General features: G+C 40.9%; 1 protein-coding gene across 2 annotated transcripts in view; it reads left to right on the top strand.

Annotated features, from left to right (window-relative positions):
• The window catches only part of CNTLN (centlein), a 584,642-nt gene that overhangs the window by 160,011 nt on the left and 403,191 nt on the right, over positions 1 to 21,440 (top strand). For both annotated transcript variants that reach the window (XM_073636639.1, XM_073636630.1), the window contains 2 exons: positions 1,968 to 2,130; positions 5,542 to 5,718. In XM_073636639.1, the coding sequence (XP_073492740.1) occupies positions 1,968 to 2,130; positions 5,542 to 5,718 (340 nt within the window). The remainder of the gene's footprint in view (positions 1 to 1,967; positions 2,131 to 5,541; positions 5,719 to 21,440) is intronic.

The following is a 21,440-nucleotide window of genomic DNA, read 5'->3' as shown; positions in this document are numbered from 1 at the left end:
TTTCTTCATCAGTTTAGGCCAATATGTATTCTGTTACATATTTTTGGTAAAAATAATCCCAATAAGCATATATTGGTTTGAGCGAAAGTTATAGCGTCTACAAAATAGGGGATAGATTTAGGGACTTTTAATTTTTTTTTACTGGTAATGGCTGCCATCTGTGATTTTTAGCGGGACTGCAACATTGCGGCGAACAAATCTGACCCTAAGTGACACTTTTTGGGGCCTAGTGACACCAATACAGTGATCAGTGCTAAAAAAAATGCACTGATCAATGTATAAATGACACTGGCAGCGAAGGAGTTAACACTAAGGGGAGATCAAGGGGTTAACTGTGTGGGGTGTGTTCTAACTGTGTGGGGTATGGGCTTACTGGGACATCACAGAGATCACTGTTCCAGATCCGTGAAACAGCAGATCTCCATGTTGTCCTCTGTCAGAACGGGGATCCCCCTTGTTTCTTGTACCGTAATCGCAGTTGGCCAGCGGACATAAAGTCCGCCTGACCACCGCATGCGCTCCCCCGGCCTGCAGCGCGCGCACCCACACTCGCATGCACAGACCGACGTACAGGTACATCAGTTTGCGCAGCCAAGCTGCCTTGACGCAGGATATATGCCGATAGCGGACGGCAAGTGGTTAAATAAGTTCACCTTTTTAGAAAAATTAATAAATGCACATGTTTTTGCAGAAAAAAAAGTGCATTTTTTATTATTCCCTGCAAGAGCCTGGAAAGCATTGCACCCATGATTAGTGGATCAGGAGTGCAATGTCAGGCAAGCCCTGTAGCTTTCAGCTTGCACCTTCATATCAGTTTAAAAGCTGCAGGGCTTGTGAATGAACTACAAGGGTTTCATCATTGCCCTTACAATTCATTCAGAACTACAAGCCGTGGTGTCTGATGGTACTTTTAGTTCATATATTCACAGGAAACTGTGAACGATTGACGGAGCCATGTTGGGGGGAGCTCCACAGGGCCGTGCTTTTTTTGAATTGTGAGAGCAGGTGCAGGGAGAAGATCCTCTGCCCCCTGTCACACTGAGGGGAGGATATCAGGGGGAGAGGTGGCAGGAGCCGGAATGTGTAACATATGCCAAAAGGTAAACTCATCCTTTAACATTACAATTTTTTACTGAATGTGGCAAAAGTATTTGCAGTTCCCAGACACAGATTAAAGCTGAGAACCCCCAACTCTTTATTTTAGCACTTTGACAGTCGAAGGTAAACTGTTTGCTTTAGCACAGTAGGAGATTGAGGTCTGCGAACATAAACATTTAGAAATATGCCAGGGGTGGTATTTTATAACTTGTGTTTGAGGAAGGATTGTCAAGCCAATTAAAATGGCAGGATGGGGAGGATCTTGGTGTCTTCCTAGCAGAACAGGGGTATACTGTTGCATTGCCTTGCAATATACAGTATTTATCGGCGTATAACACGCACTCTAAGTTTAGGAGGGAAGTTTAAGGAAAAAAAACTTGCATTTTAAAAGCCTATCAATGCAGCCTTATCAGTGTCCATCTGCAGCCTTGCCCAAAATTGCAGCACAATCTTTTACATTATTGTGCCACCGAGATAGACAGAGCCGGATGTCCTGAGTATTCAGCTTGTCTCGCAGTCCCGCCCAGTCCCGCTCCTTGGCCCGCCTCCTATGATTGACACAACACCGGTCCAATTGCGGGACGTAAAGGCTAGGAGACACGACTGGGTGTGACTGCAAGCGGAGTCGAGCCTAGCCAAGTACACTCGGCTCTGTCTATTTTGGCAGCACTCGTTCCCTCCTTACCCTCCGAGGTAGCAGTTCTGAGTATAACACGCACCCACAATTTTCCCCTAATTTTAAGGGGAAAAAAGTGCGTTTTATACGCCGATAAATACGGTAATTTCAATTACATAGAATACCACAAATCTATATTTGATGAAAGCCCATGCGTTTTATCTTCTGTTATGTTTTTGTTTGTTGGTGACAGGAAAGAATTACAGGAACTTCAGAAACTTTACAAACAAAGCAATGAGCATGCAGCACAACAAGCTGAGCTTATACAGCAACTTCAGACACTCAATGTGGACACACAGAAAGTACTAAGAAGCCAAGAAGATGCTCACACTACTGAGACCATCTCGTATCAGAAAGTATGTTTTACATTAACGGACTTCTGTTTGCTGAAATGTTGAATACTTTTGTACAGTATGTCCTTGCATTTCATAACAAATATAATAAACACAAACTAAATGGTGCAAATGGTGCCTAGTAAACTTAAAATATTCCAGAAAAAGTTCATGAGAAAGTCCTAATGTAAAAATTGCCAGGGCACAAGAGAGTAATCTCCACATACACCTCAGCTCCAGCTCCTCTCTGAGATTTTGGGAAATCTCCAACGGACGCAAAAAAGAAACAAAGCATAGGGTGCAATCTAAGTGTGGTAAGAAATATTTTAATAAACCCCATAAAAGACAATTGGTTACTCACATGAAGCAAAGCTCTGTATCACTCTGTAAAGCCAAAACTGGATGATCTCCACTCTGTTCAACCTAATAGGGCAGAGCTGTCGACTGTTAGAGGATTCACACTGAAGTCTGTTGTAGACGAAGGTGCCATATCCCCAATATTTGAAATACAATCAATAAAGTCCAAAAAAATTTGAGTTTTTGGGCACCAGAAAAAACCAAACCTACAACAAATATATAAATTTGATTTGTCATTTCATAAAACATTCATAAAATGGTAAGACTGATTAGAAAGTTTTATTACATTGTCTATAGAACCACCTATTGGCACATGTCATAAAGTATGCTTATACATTCTTTACAACCAATCAGACTTTGACCGATTGTTACCAATTGAGTCCAGTGCATTTCAATTTAAAATTATCTTTATTAGGGAAAGATGGGTGGTAAATCCATATATATATATATATATATATATATATATATATATATATATATAAAATATAAGTGCATATATCAAGATACATTCTTAAATGTACCACACCACAAGTGCTTAACATTAAATGAACATGCAACAGTGACTTAGCTTACATTGCCAACTAACAATATACAAATGGTCAGCCAGAAATAATAAAAAAAAAACATGCTTTGTCCATAACCTGTTGGTTACCCCCATAATGGACAATCAGAGAGACCACCAAGAATTCCTCCTCGACGTACGAAAATATATACAGTATGTAAATACATATTTATAGAATTATCAGGTTATTCAGTAAATGTTAATATGATCTGACTATAAAAATGCTGATGGTCTTACCCAACTATTAAAATGATGGGGAGAAAAATGAAATGCAAGGCTGGAACTGTCCCCGGTATATCAGTCCATATATCAGCGAAATATCAAACACTAGGTCTACAAGGAGCAGGCATTCACAGCAAGCACAGTTAGATCAGGCACCCTACTTTTCTTTTTTTTTGTGCCATTTGGAGATTTCCCAAGATCTTTGACTATGCTCTCCTATGATATTTGTGACCGTTTCTCATGAAACATAACCTGGCAGGTATGCCAATGTGACCAAACTAACAATACTGTAAATGTGAGTGTACAGCTGGGGTCCAGCTGCATAGAAATTAAATACGTGATTACCAAAGAAACTTGCAGATAATGAAAGGTGCCTGCACATGGGCTACATTATTAGCTTAGGCACATTGATCCTACAGATTTGCTGTCTATTGTTGGCTCATGGACCTTTCATTTGAACATTGTTTAATCATAGCTTGTAGACACAAGTTTGAAGAGCATTAAAATTAGCAAGTAATATACATAGCTGTTAATGAGTTTGTTTTTCTTGACAAATCAACAGAAATCTCAGTTGCTATCCGGGACTGCTTAAAGTGGGTGTAAAGGCTGAAGGTTTTTTAAACTCCTGCATTCTACCTTTTATACCTTCAGGCCCCTCCCCCTTCTTGAGTGCCCCCAGAGCAAGCTGTTTGCCCCCTGCATGCTCCCGGCACAGTTACTGGCTGTTTGTAATTGGGAGCTTTCTGATCATGTGACCGCCAGGACAGCCAATCACAGAGGTCACATGACCATAAGCCCTGCCCCACCTCTCAGGATTCTAAACCCTTTAAAGGGTCGGCAGGCACTGGCTCTAAGGGGTTAAAGTAAAAAAATACAAGGCTTTAGAATCACTGTAAGACATTTTGCAGGGAAATATGGCAGTGTCTCTGCAAAGGACATTCCAGACCCTCTTATACTTTCTTTACTTGTGCATTCCCACAGCTCAGCTCCTTGTACCTCTGCAGCTCTTGAGAATACCTGGCATTTTGGGGCACGGGGGAGCATGTGACCTGCTCCTCTGTGATGATGCCCAGGCCCAACAACCAATCACTAGGTTTGGGCACAGTCATATGAACTGGAGAGTGATGTTACTGATCCTCCGATTTCAATGCCAACTGTGGTGGAGCAAGGAGGTGCGTTGGACTGCAGGTAAGCGGGTCAGCGGTTGCCCCTTTTGCAGAAACGAGAGATATGGTCACTTTGTCCTACATGGGCAGTTTGACAGTGTCTTTTTAGAACATTTCTTAACAGTAGTGTTCGCTGCAGTATTGAACAAGCTTTTAGCAAAGTGTTAATACGGAAGCCCACTGAAAACTTGAGCTACATTAAACTATTCCAGCAAAGTTGATGTACTGCAAATTAACACACACAGTTTACTTATTTTGACAGATGTTAAAGAGACCCCAGAAATACTTGCCTGTCTTGCAGAAAACACTGAAATTGGTTCTCTCAGCAACTGGTGACTCAGCCAAATGTTTTGGCGTTGCCCACATGAAATCATTTGAAGGGGATTGTATATGGATCATGTAGATTTAGCTCTGCCTAAACTCTAATTCTCTGATTCAAGAGAGATTAAATGACCACCACCTATACTGTACATTTGATCCCATGAAAGAATCTCAAAGATACTATGAGATTCTTTCATGGGTTTAAATGTATAGTATAGGCGGTGGTCATTTAATCTCTCTTGAATCAGAGAATTAGAGTTTAGGCAGAGCTAAATCTATATGATCCATATACAATCCCCTTCAAATTATTTAATGTGGGCAACGCCAAGACATTTGGTTGAGTCACCAGTTGCTGAGAGAACCAATTTCAGTGTTTTCTGCAGGACAGATATGTATTTAAAAGGGTAACAAATTTAAAAAGGGGAGCATGGCCTGGCACATGCATCAAGGTGATTGTGGGAAACTTCCATAGCAGTCATTAAATCATATTCTTAGGTGCAGCTCCTCAGCATCACCCTGGTGTGCACTGCATGCAGAATTTGGCCAGACAGAGGAGAGATCATTTCCAAGCAAGAATTCTTCCTATATTGCTATATTGTAAAGTAGGCTAAGAAGTGAGGACCCACTGTAATATCCTTAGCAGGTTGGGCAGCGTTGGAAACACGGACATAAACTTAATCTAGATAGCATAGTAGAATTTTGTATATATTTTAATTATCTTTCAGTATCAAATAGAATGTGATGTTGTGTGCAAAATAAGGCAAGAGTGCAATAATAAATGTATCATTTTTTTTATCTCATTGTTAGCTTTATAATGACTTAAATGCATGTTATGAAATGGCTAAGTCCAGTGAGACTCAACTGCGGCAAAGTAATATTGCTCTCACTGAGCAGTTACATCAAAAGGAGCAACATATTAGTCAGCTAGAAGTGAAACTTCAAGAAACCATCACTGCATTACTCAAGCCACCTCAAGAACCTCAGGTACAGCATTAGGAACTATAACGTATTTATATTTTATGAGTGGTTCACCAGGCCAGCATTATTGCTAGATATGTGTGCAGGCCATCCTATAGTAGCTATTGACATTTTCTTTTAACCTCTTGACTGAGCAAGCAGCATACACATTTCAGAGTCCTCTGTGCAATGAAAGTAAACGCCATTAGCTGTTCACTTAACAGTGACATTATGGAGTGCACTTTAGTTATTACTCTTTTACTCTTCTATGTTTATTTTCAAGTGTGATGAGCAATGTAAAACATATTTTCCAAACCAAATATGTTTTTTGTTTTTTCCAAACCCTGTTGCCCAATATTTGCTTTTTTACAGATACTTTTTATCCAAAAGTTTCCAGCAACTTGTAAATTACCTTAAACTGGCCTTATGCAGTTAAGTCATTGGCGAACTTTGGTTGCCTTATCTATTAGTCCATATTTGTTTAAAGAGGAAATGAGCTGTCCAACCGATAGTTAGCCACCTTTACTGTTCAGGCTGAATTGAAAATGTGACCACATGAAGACCACATCTGTTTATACCATTTCTGCCATTCCTATTTGCTACTATTTTCAAACCAGTTTGGTAATATATGTATAATGTCAGTTAATTGAAATTATAGTTTTTTAAGTTTTACTTTTATCTAAATGATTTCAAGTATATATTTTCAGTGGTTCATATTTAGTAACCGAACACTGCCTCAATATTTTTTTTAGCAGTTCTCTGTGGAGTCTGGCACTATCATTTAGTGCATCCACCTGTTAAAATAGGATTTACCTTGTCATGTGAAGGGGACTTGTGTATTTATCGTGGGATTTCTGACAAGTATTAGTTGTGTTTATTTGCTTCTTCGCATTGCCAAGGAGCTGTAGTTTGGAAAGCTTTTACAATGGCAGTGCCTGTGTAAACTGGTGACTTGGGATTAAAAAGAGGAAAGGGTGAAACTGACTTCATAATATACAAATACAGCTGTACTGGAACGATGCTTCAGCAAATCACAGAACCCAGGAGCTCTACAAAGAATGTCAGCAAGGATTACCACACAATCTTCAGTCGCTCTGAGCTACAAGATGTTGTTAGCAGGTTTAGCAGTTTATTAATGTAGTCAAATCACGTACCATGAAATAATTTGGATCATATAGCAGTCTTTGCTTGTATGGTCAGTGAAATGCCAGTTTGCATATACATACAGTCCTTCCCTAGTTACTTTATCATTTTTCAAAACCCAGAGCACTCTGGTGATTTATTGTTCTTAATCTTTTTTTTTTCCTATACCCTTTAAACATTCTACAACCTACATGGCTAAGAAACTTGATGAGTCAGTGTTGATAATAGCAGATTATAATAATTTGGGGATTACACAGAATGACTTTTTCTTGACTGTAAGGAGCTATAGTTTGTAATGTTTCATTCTAGAAGTGCTGCATTTTTTTCATAGTGGAAGTGCTGCTTTTCCAAGTGAAAAATATACTTAAAGCCATCAGGCTTTGGGGGAGATTTGCTAAAACTGGTGCACACAGTCTGGTGCAGCTGTGCATAGTACCCAATCAGCTTAGTGTCATGTCACATGTAGCCCATCCCCTCCATAGTTAGAATCACTCCCTAGGACACACTTAACCCCTGCAGCGCCCCCTAGTGGTTAACCCTTTCACTGCCAGTCACATTTACACAGTAATCAGTGCATTTTTAATCACACTGATCGCGGTATAAATGTGAATGGTCCCAAAATAGCGCCAAAAGTGTCTGTTGTGTCCGCCATAATGTCGCAGTCACGCAGAAAATCGCAGATCGCTGCCATTACTAATAATAAAAATGCCGTAAAACTATCCCCTATTTTTTAATCACTATAACTTTTGCACAAACCAATCAGTAAACGCTTATTGCGATTTTTTTTTTTTTTTTTTACCAAAAATATGTAGAAGAATACGTATCGGCCTAAACTGAGGAAAAATAAAAATTTATATATTTTTTTGTGGATATTTATTATAGCAAAAAGTAAAAAATATTGCGTTTTTCAAAATTGTCGCGCTTTGTTTATAGCGCAAAATAAACACAGAGGTGATCAAATACCACCAAAAGAAAGCTCTATTGGTGGGGAAAAAGGACATCAATTTTGTTTGGGGGCCACATTGCAAGACCGCGCAATTGTCAGTTAAAGCGATGCAGTGCCGAATCGCAAAAAACGCTCCGGTCTTTGGACAGCCAAATGGTCCGGGGCTGAAGTGGTTAATTGAACAAGTGTCAAATGTAGCTTGAAGATCATATATGGCTAAGAATGTAGGTGTGCAAGGGTTTTCACTTTTTTCCCTATATTGTCCTTAAAGTGGTTGTAAACCCTTACATATTCCCGGTGAAGTGACTGACCTCAGGTGATACACAGAGATTAAACAAATCCTCCTACATAGGTTGACCTGTTTATCTGCAGTCTTCTTTTCTCTACATGCGTTCAAATTGCAGAATTTATCTAGCTGCCTGAGCTGTCAGAGAAAGGAAGGGGGGGGGAGCTGAAGCTACACTCTGCAGGGCTCAGTGGGGAGAGCTCTGAGCTCTGAGAGCTGATAGGAGGGAAGGGACACACCTCCCTTCAGACAGCATACAGAAACAGAGCTGAGGCTGTCAATCAGCTGAAGGTCCCTCCCTGTTATCATTTTTGTCTTGCTGTCAGGAAAACTCGTCAGAAGTGATTCATGCTGATATCAGAGGAACAAGGCAGCAGGCAAAAATTACACTTGGAGCTCTGGATTGAGAAAAGTACATACCTTTGGGGGATTTACTTTGTTCATTTTTTATGTCTGCGGTTTACAACCACTTTAAAGCTTAAAATGAGATAAGAGGAAAATTTTCTGTTTTCTGGAGCTATATGGTAACAAACCTTCTATGCAAATAACCACAAATTAAGTTCTGCATCATCTATCCCTTCTTTCAGTTGTATGTTACTTGTATACGTAGAACCAAAGTTCTACAAGATTAAATATCTTTATTAAAGCTTTCTGTTCTGAAGCATAAAATGGAATGGAACAAGAAAAGCTTGAGTCATACCATTTGGGGTAACAGGAAGGGTACCGTGTGTTTCCACTAGCGGTTGCTGCGTGATAATTGACTGGGGGTGGGTAGTAGGCCTATGCCCGTTTGACTATTATGGTCTTCCTTTACAGATTAATAAAAAAGGGTTTTTACATCACTATGCCATAAAACTTTAATTTTGAGATGTATTCTCTTTTGAATATAACTTTTACCAGTGTGATTAATAAATATTTAATTGTGTTTACTGAACAAATGCAGCTAGTGTCTAGCTGTCTTGTATTTTAACTTTGTACATGTACCTGCTGACATCAAAGCCAGGTTTAGTAGCCCAGGCATCCACGGAAGCGCCATAATTAACTTGAAATGAATATTTTTATTTGTAATGGAAGATCTGACAGGTGCACACTTTCTACTGATATAGAATTCTGTTGCAACTGTTAAAACATTCTTTTAAATTCTCCTCTGTAGTTCTTAGCGGGGATTGCTTAGGTGAAAAATTGCTACTGAAATGTTCAAAGGGTTGATTAGTAGGAAACACGGGGAGCCAAAACTCAAGAAATATGTTTCTATAGTACATGCATAGTAGTATTGTAATCCTTCTTTTTTTTTTAATATCTTTGAGATGCAAGGCTTTTTTGACAGCAAATGTGAATGATATGCCAGAAGGCATTAAATTGTGTGTTTTTTTTTTTTTTTTAACAATATGTTTATTGAATTTTTCACAGGGTATCAGTACAGAGGGTTGAGATAAATAGCAAACTTACATAGCTTAGTACATGGTATAGTGAACAATGTCATTCTGTAACAGATGTACAAAGCGAATACATAGTCATAAAGTTGAAGTTCGATGAGTGAAGGCGCCACCTCCAATCCCCGGCACCCCAACTGGGCACTTACTGTGCCATGGGACTAGAGGTAACGCCACCAATCATCCACCTGTCAGAGCTAGGTATCTAGTAAAACCAGTAACATTCTAGATACATAAAACTGAAAACCGAAGAGCAAAGGCAACTTGTGGGCCTACTTGTTATTAGTATAGTATGTATTTTTAAGTCCCATCTTAAGTAGTAACTGGTAAGTGTGCCCCTAGGCAGAGCGGTGGGTTAGTGTGGGGGTTCCTATGTTCTGCGCATATTAGGTGTGAGGGGTTGTAGCAATCTGCGGGGATTAAAAATTAGTAACCTCAGACATTTCTCATCTTATATATAAAAAAAAAGGAAAAAAAAGAGAGAATCAAGGTATTGTTGTACTTCTTGGGTCATTGATCCATGGTTCCCAATTGAGACAAAACGTTGCGGTGGACATGTTGGCCTTAGCAAAGGTGGATTCCATTTGGAATTGGTTGTTTAGTAGAGCGATGAGTTCTGATCCAGAGGGAGGTTGTGAGGCTTTCCATTTTTTCGCTAGAGCTAATCGAGCTGCAATGAGTATATGAGTTGCCAAAACTCTGACATTTTTGGGCCAATTGGGGATGTTAAGACTCAGGAGGAGGTCCAGTGGGGATAACGGCAAATGGATTTTGCAGAGCTGTGAGATGAGGACAAAGACCTCCTTCCAGTACTTGTGGATGTTAGGGCAGTCCCACCATATGTGCTGCAGGGTGCCTTTTCCTGTACAGTTTCTCCAGCATTGAGAGGAGGTAGCTGGGTAAATATTTGCCAATCTGGCTGGGGTGTAATACTACTTGTGAAATAGTTTTTGCGTCGATTCCCAATGAGATATGCATTTTGAAGCTCGAAGAGGGATGGTCAGGGCTTTGTGCCACAGTGGGGGCTTTGGTGGAGAGTTTGTGAAGGTGGACCAAAATGTGATGGATGAAGAGGTGTGATCTTCGGAGAGCGTTGTCAACAACTTGTATATCCATGCAATGCCTTTAACTGCTGAAATTGTAAAATTTCAGGAGGTCAGCCAGTTGGGATTCAGATACTGTGATATCACATTTAGCGAGGATAGATCGTAGCCTCATGTATAAAAAAGAGGTATTGGCAGGCAGGTCAAAAGTTTGTTGTAGATGTGGGAATGGGTATGGTCCAGATGTAGAAATGCACTGTCCCAGGTTGGTGAGTCCTTTTTGTATCCATGCCTTAAGGGATAAGTTAGGAGAGATCAACTCTAGTGCTTGAATATGTAGTTTAGAAAGGATAGATTTGGGTATGCCTTTGGATTTTTGGGCAATGGCCGATCACACTCGCATGGCTGCAGTTACCGAAAGTAGGAAGTGCCAATGTGGTTGCAAGCTAAGTAGCGCAGCTATTAGGGTGTGCTGCGGATTTGCGTTAAGAGCCACGGTTTCAATTTGTGTCCATGTCTTGGTCGAGGTGGGCGACCACCATTCCCCTGGTTGATCCAGTATAACTGCCTTGTAGTATGCGTGGACGTTGGGGGCTCCTATTCCTCCATTTTGTACAGGAGATTAGAGAATGTCTTTTTTGAGCCTGGGATGTTTATGTTGCTAAATGTGTGCATTGAGTATACCTTGTAACTGCACCAGTTGTTGGGGTAGCATAGGTAAGGGGAGCGTGCGAAACATATATAAAATATGTGGCAGTAGATACATTTTAGCTTGAGCTATTCTACCAGCCCAAGAAACAGTATAGTTACACATATCTTTGGAGATGCGCAGAAGCTTTTCTTGTAGGGCAGCATAGTTTAGTTGAAGCATAGACTTACTTGGGAAGGTTAGTTGAATTCCCAGGTATGGGAGCGAGGAGTTTTTAGCCCAAGTGAAAGGTGTGTTTGTCGAGATATAATGTGAAGTTTGAGAATCTATCCCTAGGTTCAGCATGGTGGATTTGCTGTGATTTATTTTATATAGAGAGACTGAGCTAAACTGTTCCAAAGTCTTTTGGATATTGGGAAGGGAGGATCGGGGATTTGTGAGGGTAATAATAACATCGTCCGCGTAAAGACCAATTTTATGTTCAACATCCCCCACAGTGATGCCCGATATTGCTGGCGTGGATCTAATGGCTTGCGCAAGTGGTTCCATCACCATGGCAAAAATCAGGGGGGAAAGTGGGCACCCCTGCCTAGTGCCATTAGTGATGAGAAAGGGGTCTGATATTATGCCTGAGGTCCATACACGGGCACTGGGGGAGGAGTAAAGGTTGAGTATAGCCTGGAGGATGTCCCCTGTCAGTCCGAACTTGGACATTACTTTTTCCATATATGTCCAGTGCACCCTGTCAAACGCCTTCTCTGCGTCCAGTGAGAGGAAGAGAGAAGGCGTTTGACTGTGTTCCACCCATTGGATCAAATCAATAAGGCGTCTGGTACCATCGGAGGCCTGCCTGCCGGGTACAAATCCGATTTGGTCCTGGTGAATGATGAGGGGGATGACTTTGGATAAACGTTGGGCTAGTAATTTTGCATATATTTTGGTATCAGTATTCAAGAGTGAGATCGGACGGTAATTGGCTGGGTTATCAGGGGGTTTGCCTGGTTTGGGTATCGTGACAATGAGGGCTTCTGTGGGGATTTTGCCTGTATGAGTTTGCTGGTTAAAGGTGGTGCATAAGTGCGGGGTGATCACGTCAGAAAAGTGTTTGTAATATTCGTTTGGGAATCCATCAGGTCCCGGCGCCTTGTGTAGGGGTAATCGTTTGATGGCCATGTGGACTTCCTCGGGGGGAGAAAGGCATAGAGATGGAGTCTAGTTGCTCGGTGGATATTGAGAGAAGGTGAATAGAGGAGAGAAACGCATCTATATCCTCTAATTTTGGCTTGGTTTCTTGGTCTAGGTCATTGAGATTGTAAAGTTTGGCGTAAAAGGCACTAAATTCGTTCGCTATATCTAGAACATTATGAACTTTTTTACCTTGGGAGTTGGATAAGTATTGTATCTTATTATTGACTTGGTGTTTTTGTAGTTGCTTGGCCAGGAATGCTCCTGACTTGTTGGCCGAGGAGTAATATTGTAGCCTAAGGCGTTTAACGTAATAATCAAATTTTTTGTGGAAGTGTTCGCTAAGGTCGTATCTTAGATTTTTGAGGTCTAGGGATAGTTTGGCAGATGGAGTTTGTTTATTGGCATGTTTAAATGCTTTGATCTGTAGTAGTAATGTATCCGTGGTGGCCATTTGTTGTTTTTTAGCTTGTGCTCCGTATTTAATAAGGAGGCCCCGTGAGAAAGCTTTATGCGCATGCCAAACAACTGATTGGTCAGCAAGAGAATGTACATTATTATCAAAGTAGGTCTCAATCTCGGATCGAAGCTCATCCTCAAAAGATGGGTTGGTAAGGAGGGACGTGTTTAGTCTCCAAATGTTATGACTTGTAGTCTTTTTGCAATTGAATAGCGTGATGGATATGGGCGCGTGATCCGACCACGTGATTGTTCCTATGCATGCTTCAGTGATCGTTTGGAGGAGAAATTTATCTGTGAGGAACATATTGATTCGAGAGTAAGACTGCTGGGGGCTGGAGAAGAAGGTGTAATCTCACTCTGTATCATGGGTACATCTCCAAGGGTCATAGAGGTCTTCTTTGTGTAGAAGGGAGGACAAGGTGGAGGGCCTACGTTTAGTTGGGTTGGAGGTGTCTAGGGATATGTCAATAATTTCATTAAAGTCTCCACATAATATCACTGGGTTAGATCTATACGGTGTCAGTTTGGAGATCAGTGTGTTGAAAAATTTCTTTTGGCCAGTGTTAGGGGTGTATAGATTTACCAGGGTGAGACGTTGGTTTTCAATCGTTGCAGAGAGAATCAGGTACCTGCCGTCTTCGTCAGTCTCACAGTGGTGTAGCTGAAAGGAGACAGAGGAACTAATCGCTATCATTACTCCCCTTTATTGGTGGGGCACTGGCAAAAAAGCAGTGTGGGTAACGCTTGTGCAAGCATTTTGGGAACTATCTTTAGTGAAATGCGTTTCTTGTACACAAAATATGTCAGCGTGATGGGATAGTGCCTCTTTCCAGAGGAGGTTGTGTTTGAATGGGGAGTTTAGGCCCTTTACATTTAAGGAGGTGATTTTGAGGGCCATGATAGTGGGGATTGACCCGGGTTGATGATGAAAGGAGTGAGATTCCACACCTCTTCTGTTCGCCTGGACTATATAGGAAACAAACGATAGAGTAGGTAAGTATACAGAGTATGGCTGTTATACACAAAAATCGTACTAGAGACACCTGTTGAAGTTACTCGGGACTGTCAGAGGTGGTACTATGCAAAAGTAGGTCAAACGGCGAGTAGATCTTACGTTCGGTGTAAACAATATTAAGGGAACCAAAAAAAGGAGAAAATCAATATATATATCGTTAAGAACAGAAAGTCAACAAAACAATTATATCAGTGTGCTTGGCACACTATAACCTTAGGGAGTGGATGTGTTTCTGTAACTGCGCCCATCAGGGATCCTTGTGGTGCAGAGGACCGAAGGCCTTTTTGTTGTTATGGACCTCGCCTGGATCGTGTATTCCATTCCGTGCTGGCGGAGGACGCGAATAGGAGCCCCTGTATTCATTTTGGTTGGCAGATACAGACAGAAATCCCCAATTGGTCAGCTTTTTGTACCCATCTTTGGGAGTGAGGATGGGAATTATCTGTTGCTGATAGGTTACCAGTAGCTTGGTAGGGAAACCCCCTTTATATGTAATTTTCTTCTCCTGTAACACAGAGGTTACAGGGGTGAATGCTCTTCTCATCTCCATTGTGGCCTTGGAGAGGTCACTAAACATGAGGACATTTGTATATGGTGCTTGCAGCGGTTTAGTGGTTTTGGCAATTTGTAGTATCTGCTCCTTAACCTGAAAGTAATGCACTCTCGCTAGTATGTCCCTGGGAGTGTCAGGGGGGAGGTGTGCTGGCTTGGCGATTCTGTGTGCTCTATCAATTGTGATATCTCGTGCGTTTAAGTGAGGCAGTAAAGTGGAGAACATCTGTTGTAGGTAGGGCATGATTTCATTCGGCTTAACAGATTCGGGAACACCTCTGAATTGAATATTGTTCCTTCTGGAACGGTCTTCCAAATCTGCTAATTTCAGCTTCATATGGTGTATTTCAGACGCATGATGTTTATGTGCGTCCAGTAGTTCATTGTGGGCCCTGACGTGGTCCTGCATATTGTCCTCAAGTACGGTCGTTCTCTCCTCCTGGTGATCTACCCTGCCATGTATCTGAGGGACAGAGAGTTGCAGTTCTCTGTGTAGGTCTCTTTGCAGGGTAAGGAGCATGGCTTTCAGCATTGATTCTGTCACAGGGCTGTCAGATGCAGGGATGGTCGCTAGAGCTGGGGTGTGCGCTGTATCAAGGTCCCTGTCAGCCCATTGATGTCTTTTATATTGTGGCTCCTTACTGGGGGAGATGGCTGGGGAAGATGCCAGTCTCTTACCTCTATCTGTGCCAAGTTGTGAGGAGGAGACGTCTGGCAATGGGAGGGTATCCATGCCCTCCCTGTGAGAGAGATCAGGTGGCTGGAACAGGAGATCATCCTGAGGGGGAGCTGTCAGCTGTGCCTCAGAGTGTGCAGTGCGGGACGCTCCTGAGGTGATGTTCCCGGCGTCTGCGCCATCTTGGGCCTCGTTCATAGCTGCAGGGAGATAGTAGTCCGTGAGGCGGCGAGGTGCTGGCGGCTTATTCCGCCTTCTAGACATGCCCGGAATGGTCCCGCTGTCCTCCCCCCTCCGTGTGACCGGAATGGGGGTCGGATCGTGGCGTAGAGTTGCTCTAGATCCCGTCAGCGGCACGGAGCTCAGGCTTCAGGCATCCATCATGGTCCGCGTCAGCCCACACCCCCCATTAAATTATGTTTTAAAGGCAGATTGCAGCACTCTACCACTTTAACGGCTAAATATACCTCGTAATACTGCATGGTAATACAATAAAAAGGGTGTAGTGTACAAACAGGTGTTTTTGTATTCTATTGAAGAAGTGGTACATGACAACAGTCTTTTATTAGGGCATAATAACATTATTAATACAAATTCCAGTAAGGATGCTTGGGTAATTTTTGTTGCATACAAATTCTTATCTTGCTTACTATCGTCTACCTTAGATGCTTTACTTAATTCCTGATTATTTGGATGGCTGATTTTTCAAATCAGAAACATGGATATTTTAGCATTTTTACACGTGCAGCCCTGATCAGAACCCAAGTATTACACTGCAGACTAAAGGTCCTATGAGAACAGAACGGTGGTTCTTAAATAAAAACTTTAATGTGGAACCACAAAAAAACTTTTTTTTTGTTCGGTGTATTGGTCGCCTGGTTTGTATTGATGTCTGTATTGGTATGTAACCACACAAAGCCGCATCCAGTAATTGATTTCTATGTACAGATGTACACAGCAGCTGTGGCTCCCAGGCGGGCTCATACACCATAATTTTACATGATATGGCCCCAGGCCCAGGCATTGCTTTGTATTCAAATCATAATTTAATTGCAATTTTAAACAGGACAAGTTATCTAAGTTAATAACAATGATTTTGTTTTACACTAACACTGTTTTAAGTAGAGAAATGTGCATTGCCTTATTTCTTTTTTTTTTTTTTTTTTTTAATCAATTTCATAGGACAAATAATTTTTACAGGACAATATTACCAAATGAAGGCCTTGTTCTAAAAAAATGTATTACTTTGTTTTTTTTAAATATTAACAAAGATATTGGTGAAAAACTGGTCCATAGAAGAAATGTCCAGAGTGTACAGAGAATGTACAGGTGTGAGAGCTCAACTGGTTTACGTGGAACATTATTCAGAAAATTAGGTCCTGCTAGATCACTTCAGGATCACTTCATAGGCATTAAAAATAATGCCTATACTGTTTAACCACTTCAATACAGGGCACTTCCCCCTTCCTGCCCAAGCCAATTTTCAGCTCTCAGCGCTGTCGCATTTTGAATGACAATTGCGTGGTCATGCAACACTGTACCCAAACAAAATTTTTATAATTTTTTTTTCTCCCCAGATAGAGCTTTCTTCTTGTTTTATTTGATCACCACTGGGATTTTTTATTTTTTGCGCTACAAATAACGACTGAAAATTTTGAAAAAATCCAGTAATACACTGTCTCACCCTGCTCTGCACATGCTCAGTTGCTCTATATTTTTAGGCACTGTGCCAAATTTGTAGAGGCCAATCTGCTGACAGCCTTAAAACAGAATTAAACCCTCCTATCCTTTACAACCCAGGAAGCTGCTTCTGTTTGATCTGCAACTGCCATGATGCTGCACATGTGATCAGTTATGACGCACATGTGATCAGTTATGACACCAGCCATTTGATGGTTTGACAGTTTGGTTGAGGACACACGCAAAGGTGAACGGTTAGCAATCCCGGCATTCCACGAATGTAACTGTTTTTTGAAACCATTGAATCAATGGGTCTAGTTCCTCTTTACATTTTACTGCTGTATTTGTGCCTGTGCTTTCCTTCATTTTTTTTTAAGTGGGTGGCAAGTAGTATACATTTAGAGAGGTGGGATTGATGATTAGCAATGCAATGGAAGCATATTTTCTCCCTTTTGCAGGATTAAAATCGGGGTGCTTGCTAATTAATTGGCTAATGATTTGCACATAGGTTTACAAGTCATAATTTAGGGGTAGTATACACTGGCGTTTAAGATGAACTTAAGGTGCATTTACCATGCATTTATTGTGCTGTATTGGGAAGAAAAGGTAAAGCACACTTAGCACCGGCACAGAGAATGCAACTGGTCAGGTAAGGGTGCATTTTTTCAATTGTATATTCTACCTAGATGACCATATAAATACATGTAATATACAGGACTTTTGTTTTTTCTATTATCGAGACTAAATGCTTTTATTGTTCATAGCTCAATTATATATATATATATATATATATATATATATATATATATATATATATATATATATATATATATATATATATATATATATATATATTATATATTTTTTATATATATATATATTTTTATCCGTTTTAAACTTTCCATTGTGTGTTTGTTGCTCATGCAAGACAGATTGAGAAATAATGTAGTCCATTCACTTCAGTTGTTTTTCTGTAGAGGCAGTGTAACCTGTATGAGCATTGCAGGCTAACACCCAATGTGGTTATCTGGAGATTTCTCACATGTTCTTTGTAGTGCTTCTGCTTTGTTTCAGTAATGAAATTCAAAACATTTTTGTCTGCAATTATTCAAAATGTTATTACCCATACTGAACACTCAATGACTTAAGGTGGATTAATTAAACTGTAGCTGCTTTGCCATCTGGGTGCAGCATATTTAGCTGATTTTCTATAAGGAAGATTTTTCATTGAATAAAGTGTTTTTGAAAAGGTGGTTGCCAGGTTGTGTTTTCTAAAAGATAAATGGTAGCCCTAGCTTCAATTAATGCCATAATAACTCCAATAAAAAGGGAAGAGCAGCTGCTTTCTATACGTTTTTTCACCTGCCTGCTGTTTACACACACATGCGCGTACACACAAAAATAATAATTCTAATACATTGTTTAGAAGATGTTACAGCTTTTTGCAAAAGCCTAGGCAAGTACATTTAAGTTCAGTGCTCTCAATTTACAACATCGTAGAGGGGGAAAAAGAGATGACAGGCATAAACATAATCAGATTTTTATGGCTCAAGCGGATTCATTAAATTAGAGCGCTTGGTGTTAGTGTTCATTAATGAACTGGCGCCATATGCTTTAACTACCCTGGTCAATAGCTGATGAAGAAAAGCTCTTGTTCCGAAAGACAAAATAAAAAAAAAAAAGGAGGCAGAAACAGCTGGAAAAAAATATCCATGTTTTGGACTTGTATCAGAGGAGTTGCTTTGATTTCAGTAAACTACAACCGAGGCAATATGGCTCACAATTTGTGACCCAAAGGTAGTCATACATTACTGGAATACAGCCTACTGCGTCTCACATTACACAGATGTGAAGGCCTGATTATAGCTGCTACATAATTAACAGTGATCCGATTTGTTTTGTGGCATAAATGGTGCATGTGTAGAACATTAGCCATGGCACTCTCATTCAAATTCAACTCAAGGGCTCAGCGGCAGGCGGGTCACGAGCTTCAGGGAGTTGAAGCACAAGCTCCTCCATATGTTCTTGCTGCATCTTACTATGGCTACGAGTGCAAGTTAAGTTCCCCAAAGAACCTAATCGTGTTCTGTAATTACAGCGCGGCTTTCTGCTGGCTAGAAATGAGGGAAAAGCTAAAACACTCCCTCATCAGATAATTTGTAAATTACTTTACATGGCGGATGCCTAACTCAGTTGGTTTTCAACTGCTGAAATTATAAATAATTGTAACAGATGTGGCAATATGGCTGGTCTCCAATAAACGAGGCCCTTGGTAATTTGGCCGACCCTTTGACAGGCCAATTTAATAAAATGTGAACAAAATCTTCTTGCTAATAATTTATCATCCTTTTTCCCAACAGAATAAACTTAATTACCCTAGCAGTTAACAAGGTCACACCCAGATGCCAAACTCTGCTACAGTTTTGATAATGCAATCAGGAATTGAGAGGTGATGACAGTGTTGTTGTTTTTTCATTACCTGGCTTCACATAAACACAGGTGGCATAGCTTCCTTGTCAGTTTTTAATAATTACAAGCTATTATGGAATGCATAGTTAGCAGATTGAAAACCACACTTTAGTGAATTTGCCTGAGCATGATTGAGATTTTACTGTATGGAGATTATAATGTTGGGGAAGGCTCCCTAGCTACTTGTACTAATGGATAGCTTTTATGTCTTTACAGGTGACATCGGAGGTTTGCATGTAGGAATATTTTTAACTTTAAAACCCAGCATTGTGCAAAATGATCAGTGAATCCTGACATTTTAGTTAGCCTTTGTGATGTAACCTTACAATTTAAAGCTTGCACCCCAGCTTAATTGGTTCTAAGAGTGACATTTTTAAAGACAGAGAATAGGTCTTCTAAGGTTAAATGTTGTGGCTGTCTGATGGCAGTGCATATTCTTTACCTACGTTACATTGTACAGTGCTGCCTGTAAGCTTATCTATAAGCATGAAGATGTACAGAACACTATAATTATTAAGTATTTATGGGATCACCTTTTCAGATACAGTTGGAGAGATAAGGATATGTTTGTGTCCATGTATCTGTAGGATCGAGAATTTAAGGACCTCTTCATCCTCCCCTGTTGCCACCTTTGTAAATCTGTAGATGGCTCCAATACCTACCTATAATCAAGGTTATGTCCCCCATAGTCTTTCTTCCCAGTTACAAAGATGATGGGATCTGTATGAAGTAGAGGCACTGATTGTCTGCTTAGGCTCTCAAGTAAGATAGTTTCAGTGGTCATTGAGGTCACTTTAATTGTATAGGGTGCAAGCAGGTTACAGAGGGTTTATCCCATATCTCAGGGAAGTCAGGTTTCTAGTAAAAAAAGTAAAACCAAGTCAGAGAGGAACACATTGAAGCCTTTTTATGACATGTTAAAATCTTCTGTTGGCTTTTCAGCAGGACTATTTTTTTTTTAACAATAAAGGTGCTTTATTCAATAAGGAAACTATATTACAGGAGAATACAGCTCAGGCAATGTCATTAACATACAGTCCAGATGCAGCATGAATAAACAAAAATGAACAGTAAAGGAGCCAATTGCGATTCCTATTTATTTTACAACTTTAGCTTTACTTAACAGTATTTAGCTGTATGTTGCAGAGTTCTATAGCCCCGGGAAACCACTATTCCCCTCATAAAGGGTCCATTATGCTGTAGTACACGTGTCAGCATAGGGGAGAGGGTGGGGGGGTGGAATGGGGACCGGTCCCCTGACCCAGGTTACAGTCCAAGGTTTCCCACCCTCACACCAGGGCAAACATTAGGTTAGTGTTCAGGGCGCCCATACCTTCTCGTATTTCCAGGCACATCCCCTGTTCGAGTACATTAATTTGTATAATGGAAGCGCCTCATCCACCATCCTCTCCCAAATGGAAACAGCTGGCGGAGATGAGGAAGCCTTTTTAGCATGGTACAGAAGATATGCTATGAGTAACTTAAAATGATGCGAGCGTTGCTCATTATCTGGAATCCCTAATAAGGCCAAAGCTGGGGTAGGTGTTAAATCAAGCTGCAGTCTAAGGTTAATTTCAGCAAATATAGTTTGCCAATATGACACTGACGGGTTATTCCCAGAACATATGCATATAAGATCCTATGTGGAGGTTACAACGGGGACAACTGGGGTCACAGTTCAGGAACATCCGCTGAAGTCTCACAGGGGTGTAGTACACCCTGTGGAGAAACTTGACTTGAGTTAGTTTGTCCCTAGATGAAATGACAAATTTGGGGCCCTGTTCCAGACACTCCTCCCATGTCTCCCTATCCAAAGAAGGAATGTCTTCTTGCCAGTACTCCCATAGTTTTTCCATTTTGTCTGAGTTGGTGCAAAGGAGCGCTCTATAGAGGGTGGACAAGGGTTTGTCCAGTACACCTGGAGACAACATATTCTCAATAGGATCCATTAAGATAGTTGGAGGTTGGGGAAACTGAGCCCTGGCTGCGTTCCGCAATTGGTGGTATCTAAACAACATCCAGCCAGGCAGGCCAAATCTCAGACAGCTGAGAGAAGGATGCCTGCAGGCATGACATCCCTCACCGGTTTAACCCCAAAGCTTGCCCATATGTGAGGATCAGGGACAGTACGGAAGTGGGGGAGACATGGATTACCTCACAAAGGTTGGACAGGGGACAGTTGACCTGGTTGGCTAAAATGTCTGGTTGCT

The sequence above is a fragment of the Aquarana catesbeiana genome, linkage group LG01, assembly GCF_042186555.1.
Source record: "Aquarana catesbeiana isolate 2022-GZ linkage group LG01, ASM4218655v1, whole genome shotgun sequence".
NCBI classification, from domain to species: domain Eukaryota; kingdom Metazoa; phylum Chordata; class Amphibia; order Anura; family Ranidae; genus Aquarana; species Aquarana catesbeiana.
The sequence above is the reverse complement of the archived record's forward strand: the minus strand, read 5'-3'. Positions and strand labels throughout refer to the sequence as shown.